Source organism: Balaenoptera musculus, chromosome 18 (genome assembly GCF_009873245.2).
Source record: "Balaenoptera musculus isolate JJ_BM4_2016_0621 chromosome 18, mBalMus1.pri.v3, whole genome shotgun sequence".
Classification (NCBI taxonomy): domain Eukaryota; kingdom Metazoa; phylum Chordata; class Mammalia; order Artiodactyla; family Balaenopteridae; genus Balaenoptera; species Balaenoptera musculus.
In genome coordinates this window covers 9,775,582-9,787,795 of record NC_045802.1, presented here as the reverse complement: position 1 = coordinate 9,787,795, position 12,214 = coordinate 9,775,582, and the positions used below count along the sequence as shown (strand labels likewise).

The 12,214-nt window shown below is 44.6% G+C and overlaps 1 protein-coding gene across 5 annotated transcripts in view; it reads left to right on the top strand.

Annotated features, from left to right (window-relative positions):
* The window catches only part of STARD13 (StAR related lipid transfer domain containing 13), a 227,928-nt gene that overhangs the window by 193,762 nt on the left and 21,952 nt on the right, over positions 1-12,214 (top strand). For 4 of the 5 annotated variants that reach the window (XM_036832085.1, XM_036832084.1, XM_036832087.1 and 1 more), the window contains 3 exons: positions 3,034-4,433; positions 5,495-5,668; positions 6,809-6,968. In XM_036832085.1, coding sequence (XP_036687980.1) covers positions 3,034-4,433; positions 5,495-5,668; positions 6,809-6,968 — 1,734 coding nt within the window. Of the gene's footprint in view, positions 1-2,996; positions 4,434-5,494; positions 5,669-6,808; positions 6,969-12,214 lie in introns of all 5 variants that reach the window. The other variant, XM_036832086.1, reaches the window with a different exon arrangement.

The following is a 12,214-nucleotide window of genomic DNA, read 5'->3' as shown; positions in this document are numbered from 1 at the left end:
ACATTGCATCTCTAGTACCTATTTATCTTATAAATGAAAAATGGATTTCTTATTGTATGTCACTATCAGTAGTTTCAAAGATCCTGCACTAGTGGGAAAAACAGACACAGAATCGTGTCAGTACCCTTTGGACGTACTATGATAATTGCATGCACAGGGTACTAAAGAAGATGGGTATTTTTTTCTTTTTTCTCTGTTTTATTTTTGATTCTTATTGCTTTGGTTTTTGTTTGTTTTGGTTCAAACCATCTGAATACTGCAAAATTTCCCTGAACTGTTTGCCTTTTTTCCCAGGAGTTTACCACTTTCTCATATGCCTTGGTTGGGTTGTAAATATCCCTTTTTTGCCCACAGCTAGTATAATAAGCTCTTTAGAGCCTAGCAGATGGGGGCAGGCTTTCCATCCCCAGCCCACAGTGCCCAGCTTGGCATCTTTTCTAAACCAACATAAAGAACTCCTTATCCAACTAGTATGTGGTTTGCTAGCATCAGTAACCAAGTTTGGGCTCGCTTTAGAGAGCTCGTTGGAGCTAACACTAAATATTGTAGTTTCTATTTTTGAATATCGGTATTTTCTTTAAAAGCATATCCTTCTTTTGCCTTCTCAGAAACGATTTGCTAAAAGGCTTTTTCAGAATGCTTACTTAATATCAACTTCTCCTCACTAGCTTCCTGAAATGTGCCATGAAAATCCAATAAACTCAACCTTCAACCTATCACAGTACCTGATATTTAAATGACTCTCAGATTTCAGGGTTTATTGTATCCATCACAGGGAAAGAGGAAGTAGAAAATGCTACAAAGAAAGTATATTTTTGACTCATCATCCTATAGTCTTGCCTTTTTTTCCATTTGTACAATTTTTTAAACTCTTTCGCCAAAGTTTTATACAACTTTTTAAAAACTCAGAGCTAATTTCCTACTGTGTTCCCACAGCTATGGAATTCTTTTTGAGTACCATTGTTTTTTACCTTCTTCCACCTTATACTTGAAAGTTCAAATGTGTCATTTAGTCCAACTCATGTAAACCTAGATTTTCAGGAAATAAATAAGAATGGGAAGACCCCACATTTATTGACTAAGCATCTGTTTATTTTTCCTTGAAAACAATATATTGCAAAGTCCAGAGGAGATAAGGTGGATGCCAGATACGTAGAAAGATAGATAAGCCATCTGTCTTACACGGACAGGTAGCACAGAAGCAACTGAACAGACACTGAAAAATAACAGATGAACAAATACTCCTCAGTGAGGGACTACTAAATGCAGTACTTCATTTAATCCCCACAGCGAACCTATGAGGCAGGGCCTGTTTTTAGTCCCATTTTATAAATGATAGAAACTTACTTTGGAGAGAGTAAGCAACTTGGGTACAGTCACCTAAGTCTAACTGGTATTAACTACTAGCACTGAGAACCAGGTCTTAGAACCGGATGTCAAAGTAAAGTGAAATAAACTTAATCCAATTAACTATACACACACACACACACACACACACACACACACACACACAGAGAGAGAGAGAGAGCAGTTACTATATGCTTGATGAGCTTACCTGTAACTGTTGAGAGTGGGTGCTTGTGACATGAGTTTAAGTTAGTATTATAATAAATGCTACAATAAAGGTCTAAACCGAATGCTACAGGAGCACAGAGGGAGTGCAGTCACTGTCTTGGGGCTGTCAGGAAAGGCTTCAAAGAGACACATGAGCTGAGTACCCAAGAATGGTCAGGGACCAGGGAAGGACGTGGGGACCATATATACCCCTTAGGCTCTTAATCCTGTAACAGAGCTGGGTGTTGGGGCATAGTTGCGGGTCAGAGAACAGAATGCAGGAAGATTGGAAGGAACGGCTGAAATAAGAAAAGCACACTGCAGTCAGGTTGAAAGAGCTTCGAATGCCATACTAAGACTTAGGAGGGCTGAGGGAAACTGAAAGCTTCTAAAGTGGGAAATCCTGTGATCGTACTTGGATTACACAGTGGAAAGCTGAAACAGATGGAGAAGATGCTGCCCTGGTTTTTACTGTGATAACCCAGCCAGAGGTGCCAAGGACTTGCACTAGGGAATGGGAGTGAAGATATGAATGGGGGAGCAGATCTGAGAATCATTTCAGAGTTGGGTCTTGGTCATACGCATGGTGAGGAGGAAGAAGGAGCGGATGATTCAGTTCATCTCCGAAGGAAATTATTTAGATGGCAAGTTTGTGCTGGGCTTGGCCAGAGGGACTTGCAAAGATAAACAAAGCCACCTCTGGCCTCAGGGAACCCAGACTGTCCTCTCTCAGGGGGTACGAATTCAGGCAGAACCCAGACAAGTAAGAGAAATGTGTGAGGTGCAGCAGGTACAACAGGGCAAAGCAGTGGGGCCTCGGCACCCGGACAAGTGTGTCCTACGAAAGCACTCCAATTCAGGGTTAATTAAAACCTGCCCGGCCGTGCAGGCTGGGTTGAACTCTCCTCCACCAGGGGTCTCTAGAATAGCTCCCAAGTTTCTACTTCCAGGAATTCGGAGATAATTTTGCCGTTAACTTACACAGGGAACATACGCTAAGAATCAAGTCTGGGAGACTAAGGAGTGTTGACTCCGAGGTTCAGAAGAGGAAAGCTGGAAATATGGTCCTAGGGCTCCATGAAGAGGTTTCAGGGAAGAAGTACGTGCATTTTATGGCAGGATTAAGTTTCTATGTGAAAAGGGGAACTGCAGGTGTTTTGTATTTAGGCTGTCTAGTTGATGGTAATTACCTCCTCTTTGTAATCAGTCAAGGAAGCTTCTCAGAGAGGAAGGAAGGAAAACTGAAAGAAAGAGAGCTTCGTGGGTTGGGAAGGAATCTTCCAGCTACTAGGAAGGAAGAGGGTGTAGGGACCATAAAGACGGTGGACGGACCCAGCCAAGGTGCCCAGGAAACCCAGAGAGCATGTGCGACAGGGAAGGAAGGAGAAAAGGAGGTGGGGGTACCGTGCCTGTGCTCACCTAGATTCCCCTCTCCATCCCAGCCACCTGTAAATGAGCGTCATCCTTGATGTTTCCCAGGGTGACGACTCTGATGAGGAAGATCTCTGCATCAGCAACAAATGGACTTTCCAAAGGACCAGCCGCCGGTGGTCTCGCGTGGACGACCTCCACACACTGTTTCTCGGCGGAGACAGAAACGGGTCGTCAGGAGACATTAGGATGAGAAACACGACCAGCAGTGAGAGCGTCCTCACCGACCTGAGCGAGCCCGAGGTCTGCTCCATTCACAGCGAAAGCAGCGGCGGGAGCGACGGCCGCAGCCAGCCGGGCAGCTACGGCGCCGGCCGGGAGGCCTTGGACGGCCCCGGGCAGTACTGCGCCCACGGCCCAGCCATGCTGGACGCCACGCTGGGCGGCAGCAGCCTCCCGCCGTCCCCGAAAGACGGTCTCCAGCACCCTTGGCACCCAAAGAATGAGAAGCCCCCCCGGGCCAGAGCCAAATCATTTCTGAAACGCATGGAAACGCTGCGGGGGAAAGGAGCTCAGGGAAGGCAGAAGGGGTCGGGGCGGACCGGGGGCTTGGTGATCAGCGGCCCGGTGCTGCAGCAGGAGCCCGAGTCCTTCAAGGCCATGCAGTGCATCCAGATTCCAAATGGAGATCTCCAGAACTCACCCCCCGCTGCCTGCAAAACAGGGCTTCCGGGGCCCAGCAAATGGAGCGGTGAGAGCAGCCCGTCGGAAAACAGCAGCAGCGGGGTGAGCACGCCCGGCCTGAAGGAGCGAAGATGCCAGGAGGCCCACAAGCGCGGGGGCATGTACTTAGAAGACCTGGATGTGCTGGCGGGGACAGCACTGCGGGATGCAGGGGACCAAAACCACGCACGCGAGTTTCATTCCCAAGAGAACTTGGTGGTGCACATTCCCAAGGACCACAAACCAGGAACGTTCCCCAAGGCGCTCTCTATCGAAAGCCTCTCACCAACAGACAATAGCAGCGGGGTTCACTGGAGGACTGGGAGCATCTCCCTGGGCAGACAGCCGGGCCCTGGGGCCGGGGAGCCCAGGCTCATGGCGTCCTGCCACAGAGCGAGTCGAGTTAGCGTCTACGACAACGTCCCCGGCTCCCACCTGTATGCCAGCACCGGGGATCTTTTGGACTTGGAGAAGGACGATCTCTTCCCTCACTTAGATGACATTCTGCATCATGTCAACGGGCTCCAAGAGGTAGTGGATGACTGGTCCAAAAACCTGTTACCTGAACTGCAGACACATCATGCGCTGGCCGGAGAGGCTGGCTTCTGCCCCTTCCCCCCTCATAGTCAGATCACCTTAGACTTTGAAGGCAATTCTGTCTCCGAAGGTCGGACAACACCCAGTGATGTGGAAAGAGATGGAGCGTCGCTTAATGAATCAGAGGCCGCTGGAGTCAGAGACAGGAGGGACTCTGGAGTAGGGGCCTCTCTGACCAGGCCAAACAGGTTGGTGGCATGACTTTGTGAAATGATGTTTAATCCATTTCATAATAATTATGGTCTGTGTGTTTAACAAACATTTATAGAGTACCTTCTAAATATTTAACACTGTCCTAAGTGATGTATGCGGTTGGGAATTATTTGAACAGTAGTATGTCTTTTGTGCAGATATTGTGGTGATTGAATCCATGTTAACTCACATTCATTTCTCCTAGTGTTTACCCTTTAATTCAATCTTGGTTTTATGCAAAAAAAAGTTTTTGAGCTTCTTATGTGCAAAGCACTGATGAGAAGGTCCATTGCCTGTGCACAGGCTCTTCCCATGACCTTGCAAAGCATCTCTACCCCAAATTTTAAACTTTTAAAAAACTCCATGAGAAATTTCTGAGATCTAAGGTGTATACACACTTCATAAGTTTATTTTGGCTTGAAAATGCCGATTACTAAGTACATAAAAGCTGTTTTACAATGACCATTTCAGAAGCTCCTTAGACAATGGCCCTGGAAGGGCCTTAGCAGTAGAAACAGCCTACTGTATGTGCTGCTGGGTTTCTCACTGAGGCAGTGATGGCTCTCGGGGCTCATTGACTGACGTGTCATCACTTCAGGAGTGCTTCGTCAGTGCTGCTCACCAGTCAGAGCGCGGAGACAAGACAGCAGTGTGACAGTACTCTACAGCTCCCAAACGTTTGCGATCTCTGGCTCTCTGTCACTGTCTGTCTGTCTGTCTGAATGTCTCTCTCTCTCTCTTACGTACACACACAGTCTCAGCTGCATTCAACACTTTGGGAATGAGTTTAGGAATAAACAAACACATAAAATTTATTATATCACTTATTCAAGCCTCCTAATGAAACAGATAATGACTTTTTCCAGATTTATCAGACTTGGGAAAAATAGTTTATTCTGTTTATTCTGTACATTTTGTGTCTTCTGTTCCATTTGCTTTGTGGTTTTCTTGGCTCGGAAACTATTTTGATTAGCTACTTAACAATTAATAACATCCTGTATTTTCCGATAACACGTCCGCTTTGTGACTGGCTTCTCTGACGGTCTTTCCGGTAAAGGCGACTCCGGTGGAACAGCTTCCAGCTCTCACACCAGCCGCAGCCGTCCACGGCATCGCCCCACATCAGCGGTCAGACAGCCGGCCAGCTGAACCTGCTCCAGCGCTTCTCGCTGCTTCGCCTCACGGCCATCATGGAGAAGCACTCCATGTCCAACAAACACGGCTGGACGTGGTGCGTAGCCCATTCACCTAGGAGGGGACCGTTTGTTCCAGGGCTCAGTATGTGATCGCGAACACTTCAGCATTTACTTTCTGATTTCTGAAGAATCCGTTCATTGCCTTCACTGCCAATCTCCTGAAAATAATGCCCAGAGTTCTGCCTTACTGTCCACCTCTGGGCTGCCAAAGCTTGGATGTGATGTAGCCTGCAGGAAGCATTGCTTTATTTGTAGCTCTCTGTCAGTTTCCAGGGAAGGCAGTCAGGCTCCAAGAAGGAAAAAGGACAAGTAAAGAGTAATTAGTTGTGAACAGAGACATTAAAAATAAACTTGCCATCAAGTAATTTTGGCAGTTTGCAAAGAAACATCTGTTTCTTGTACCTTCTGGCCCAATGCAGAGCTCAACACTTACAGCACTGCTTCATTCAAAGAGCATTGAACTCTTCAAATACAGTTCTGCTTTTATTTCACTGGCAAATAAAAACAAGAATATGCAGTAAACCTTTGGAATAAGGGATTGACAAAAGCATATGTTGAAACTTGAATGTGGACCTATTTTAGATGATTTGGTGGATTTGGAAAAAAATAAAATGTGTTGTTAATTGTCATATAGAAGAATCGGCAATGCTTTTATAAAAATATTTTAGAAAGTTATAAACTGCATGGTCAAATCAATATATGCTTGTGTATTAAAATTTCCTTTAAAAGGTACAACTGGTTCTAGAAAAGTAAGGATATAGTCTAGGAATGTGATTTATCTTCTCTCCCCTTCTTTCTCCCCCAACCCCAACCAGATTTCTTCTTGATGTATTTTTTAATTTGTTTTGTTATGTCTTGTTGGGGACGTTTAAGTGTTTATCACTTGAGAAGTGTGTCTGTCACAATTAAACTGGAAAGTCGAGCACTTGATTTGAAAGCGGGGCCATAAATCCATTCTGCTAACATGAGTCATGCTGTTTAATAGTTAGAGGTCTAACAGAGGCACAGGGCACACACAGTCCTTCCATGTAATGTGAATAATTAAGAGAGAAATGTTGAATCCCCCCGTGCCTGTCCAATATTCCAACAAAAGCTTGGCTTCCCTCTTGCTCTCACAGCCTGTCCCCACAGTGTGCTCCACGAGGCGTGCATGACCTGCTTTCTCTGAATTCTAGGGCAGTTCCAAAGTTCATGAAGAGGATGAAAGTTCCTGATTACAGAGACAAGACAGTCTTTGGCATTCCTCTCATCGTTCACGTCCAGAGAACGGGGCAGCCCCTGCCACAGAGTATCCAGCAAGCCCTGAGGTATCTACGCAGCAACTGCCTCGATCAGGTAGGGTCATAAATCCCAAGCACAGTCTGGGATGTATGGAGTGCCAGGCAGAGCCAGATCTGTCCAGGATCAGACAAGACATGCCTCTCCAAAATAAAAGGCATTGTGATCTTTATAGGTCAGTATTTAATCTGACCAGGTGACATCCTTGTCAAGCTGTGTGAGGATGTTTCCTCACTGGCAACTTGAAGGACACCCTGGAGTGACTGCAGAAAGCTAATGTTAATCATCTGTACCCGTGATGGCTAATTTGTGTTCCCCCGAAACTGAGAGTAAGGCTGTCTACTGCATTTCCTTTTAATTATGGTCTCAGTGCCACCATTGATTTCACAGCATTCTGTTATCCCTCTTTGTCTTTTTTTTTTTAAACCAGAATTAGGTCTTTATATCTCCCTTTATTAAATTTTTTTTGAAGCAGCACCATGACAAATTTATTTATATGTTTTTAAAATGTGCAAGTAAAATATGAAAATAGGGACTTCCCTCGTGATAACAGTGGTTAAGACTTCGCCTTCCAATGCAGGGGGTGCGGGTTCGATCCCTGGTCGGGAAACTAAGATCCCACATGCCTTGCAGCCAAAAAACCAAAACATAAAACAGAAACAATATTGTAACAAATTCAATAAAGACTTTAAACATGGTCCACATCAAAAAATCTTTTAAAAATATGAAAATAATATCAGCTAAATTAAGTATTCCCTCATCTTGTGGAGTTGGTTAAAAAGCTCAAGCTAAACAAAATTCTTGGAGATCATTTTCGTCTCCAGGACTGTGGGGGAGCCATCACCATGGTGGACTCTGATTGGCCCAGAATGCAACCCATCCTATAATTAACCAGGCCAAGCCTTTGCTCCTCGGAATTAACACTCATTGGTTTCTCTGTTAGACATTCGGTCCAAAATAAAATTCTGCCTGATAAATTACAACCTTGAGTAGTGGGGGTATTTTCAGGCAACTATTCTATAATGGCTTTTGTTCATCATACTCTGTAATACCATGTGAATAATCTGTGCCAACCTAAGATTATTTGCACTTCTCATTGATTTTCCCTTGGCCTTGGGCTCAGTGGACAGGAATGAGCTGAGCTACACGAATTGATGAACTGATGTTTGTCTCTACCCCAGAGCTGAGATCACGCTAAGAATCAAGATGGTCTCTTGATGAATCCGATACCAGTTTTCAGTAAGAATAAGAGTAACTTCTTCATTCGATGCCATTGTTGATTGAACTAAATGCATTATTCCATTTTCCCTTCCCACTCCTAATTTAGGTAATACACATATCTACATTTTTTCATATTTAGATGTTATAGTGAGGGTAACAGTGGTTGCTGTACTGTTGTGGTGGTGATGGCTGCTTTGTTTGAGAAATGGCCTGGATGGCTTGCCTGTTGTTTCTCAGAAAGAAGGGCAATAGACCACTTGTCTAAAACTAAACTAATGGTGCTTATCTTTGGCAGATGCCCCAATATTAATTGACTTGTGAATAACATCCCAATAGAGCAATCCATTGAATCTGCTTTGTTAAGCATTAGATTTTTTTTTTTAATTTTAGAGTTTTTATCAAAAGCACACCTTAATCAAAGGTAGAGGGTCTGTGGGTATTTTACTGAGAAAACTTTTTGGGGAGGTGAGCTCAAGTGAATATTTGGAAATACCCACTCTAATTAATCTCTTTTGCAGCCCTGAAAGCACTGCAACCATGCCCTTTGGCATAGGACTTTGTGGCTTCAATTGTACTTTTACTGGTTTATTAGTACAGACCCAAGATTGTATTTTGTGGAGAGTAGCCTGTTATTCAGACACATGTTTTTCCAAGCGTCTCAGTTTTCATAAGGGTATGTAAGACTCATCTCCCCTCTTGGCTGATTCTCTTAGAGTGTTTGGCTCTGCCTTTTACCAAGCATAGAAAATATTTTGTTCCAAACATTCTAATGGATAGCCAGCTAGCTAATGCTTATCAGCAAAAGCTCTATTCAGAGAAAACAGTGTTTGTTCAGGAATGCTTAAAGTAAATGCAGGCCATCTGTGCCATTCATTCAATAATAGTAACCTTTCTTGCGTGCCCAGCATGTTTCAGGGATCATATTAAGTATCCTGCAAGCATTGCCTCATTTAATCCCATATCCACCCTGGGAAGGGTTAGCCCCTAGGTGGCAATGGTGGAGCCAACACTTGCTTGAAAATCTATCTACAGAGTCCAAGATTTTAACAAGTGCACTTTGCTACCACCTGTTAGAATTGCTTGTCCCAGTGGACTTTGGGATGATGCCATCTCTAGCATTGAGGGACACTTTGAGAAGTGGCCCTAAACAACTCATTGATGAATTCACTCTCAGGATTGTGTTGATGATGTTGATCATTATATCATGTGGTGTCTTTTCTGTAAGAATGAAAGAATTTTTTTCTCTGGCCCCAGCACCTGAAAAAATTGTTGTTTTTAGATAACTGGTCTGTATTTATATTAGGCACACCAGACTCATTCAGCTGGATATGTTTTCCTCTCTACACGGGCTGCTAGAATTATTGAAGCCAAATGCATGTTCTGCCTGTAGTAAATATATATAATTTGGGGGCATGAATTTTGTGTGTGAACCTCATTCCTACTTCCTGCTAACCTTTTCTGTCTTTATTTTCCTTTTGCTCTAGTCCTCTCATCTATTATGTTTAATTGCATCTTACTGTACTTTATAGATCATTGTAAGTCACCTTGAATTCTTTCTCGAACAAGATTGGGTATAAATGCATTGTAATACCACCACTCTACTCACCGTATAGTCTTTATGTAGAGTGGAAACCAATCCTGCCCCCTGTAGATTCTGAATAATGAGTATCACCAGCATCACTGCTGTTACTGGGCCCAGTCTCCTGTTGGAGACAAAGTCATACGAACAGAGAGAAGGACAGTGGCGCCAAAACCCCCTCAGTCTCTACTCGCTGGCTTATTCCCAGTCTCCATTTCAGGCTTATAACTTTTTTTTTTTTTTTTAATCTGGAAGAACGCCACACTGAAAAACAGTATGCTGGCAAAGCTTTATAAGAAAAAAGACTCATTTCATAGACATAAATACTGATTCTAAATGTAACCGCAATGAACAAGGCAACCCTTCTCTTGTATCCGTCAAAAGAAAAAATCCTCAAGATGTCAAAGGGACTTCCGTGGAATCCAGTTCCTCCCCTTATGGGGTTCCCAACGCCAGCAGGGCCCCCACCTTGTATGTCCCTCCCCTTCATCAGCACAGAGTGTGGGCAGCACACAGAGCCCCCCTCTGGTCCCTGCGAAGAAGGAAGGTGGTCATAGGAAGGGACAAGGGGAAACTAGAGAAACATAATAAGAATCGAAGAAAACCAGGCTCAGGAGGAAAGACTGTTCTAGAGATTTAAGAGCAAACTCGAGCCAATGAATCAGAAAAGAAAGAGGAGGGACAAAAGTCACAAGGAAGGAGCGGACACACACCAGATGAGGGTCCTTCCTTCGCCAGCGGCACCTCCTCTGAAGGGAAGACTCAGGTCTACACAGGCTCTTGAGATCTCAGCACCCACCGGCCGTGCAAGACCAGAGGGTCTCAGAATACCCTTCCTCTAAACCACCCTTGACTGGTTTCTCTGCTGCCTGCCTCTACATGGTCCCCTCGAACCACCATGCAAGACTGTCCCAGGGCTCAGCCCCTCATCCCAGGGAGGGAGGCTTCCTGCAATAAGCTCAGCCTCTCTCCCTCATGCTACGCATTCTTCTCAAACATTCATCGCAAACAGCTGAAGACAGCCCTACAGAGTCCTGAAACAAGACCACCGTTCCACCTCCTGCACCCCCAAGTGCCAAACAGCTTCCATATGAGGAAACACAGTCTATCCATTTTTGCCCTGTCAGCTGGCTGGAGATGAAATAGGGAGTTCAGCCTTCAGTTCTGAACCATTTGTATTCAGACACAGCAGTGTGTGAGACGAGCAGGCTTTGTTGGCGGAGCTTTTATTTCTGCCCTACATCAATTGCACAGAAGGATAGGTTATACCCAGCCCCTGATGAATATGAAGTCACGGCAGAGAGTGGCTAAACCTGCAGTGCTCCAAATAAGAACCCACCACATACTGTTCTTAGGAACCTCTCTCTCTCTCTGAATAAAACCAACTTTTCTTCATTAGCGGAGCACATCCCTAAAGAAGAGGAAATGCAAGTCCTGATAAACATCATTAAGTGCTGAAAGGATTAGCATAAACAGGATGCCAAGTAGGAGATTTAATATTATTTAGATGAAATTTGAGTTCTAATGCAGCACTCATGCCCAAGCTCTCCTCCTAATGGAGCGGTAAGTTTTAAAAGCCCAATTATGCTGGGAAGACACTTCATGCTCAGTACAAGTGTCGTCAACCTGCCGCCTGCTCACCACCCTCCCTGCTGCCTACCTCAGGTAAGATGAGCGATGTTCCAGTGCCTATCTTTTTAAATTATACTTTGAGTCCTTGCTTTTTCATAGCTGAGTTTTTGGGTGGAAGACTAAAGAGAGAGGAAAGTAAAACTAGACCAGAGCAACCCTCATTGTTCATGCTTTTATCTTTACAGTGAGAGATTATGTGCAAGAGAGAAGCTTAAAACATGGATTTCGCATTGCTGACCTCTATTCTTACCTTTTAAGAGAGAGTCTTAGAGCCGTGCTTTTGAGGTACACGAGAGCAGGCCCTGCTGTGTAATTTGTGAAGCCTTGTGCAAAATGAAAGTGCATATAAATTATGAAGAATTTCAAAACAGTGACCGCAGAACGTTAAACCAAGTGTGGGTCCCAGTGTGACTACCCAGGTCACCCGCCCACCAGTGACAGACACGGAAGCAAATGAAAGACATTTCACACATCTTGGGTCCTCCTCGTAATGAAGCTGAAGGGTCTGGGGTTGCCTCCCGTCAGCTATGATGACAAGGGTGCCCTTAGAAGAAACCCATTTTAAAGTGGTTTCTTTGGTCCTCCACTTTTTACTTAGAAAAAAAAAAAAAATTAGCCAAAAATGCAAATTTTATCACTGCTCTGAAAGCTTTTTGCAGAAGAAGAAATGATGGTTGCCAATCCCATGGGCCAACACCCCTGGTTGCTCTACGATGGGTAGGAGAAGCTCTTCTCTCTGGTTCCAGGACCTCTACATCACTAGAGGAAGCTTCTATTTACCACGCCCAGGGAGTTTTTCACTCCAGGGACCAGAAGCCCCGCCCCCAAATGGCTTAAACTATAGAAAATTCCCACAGTCACATGACAAGAA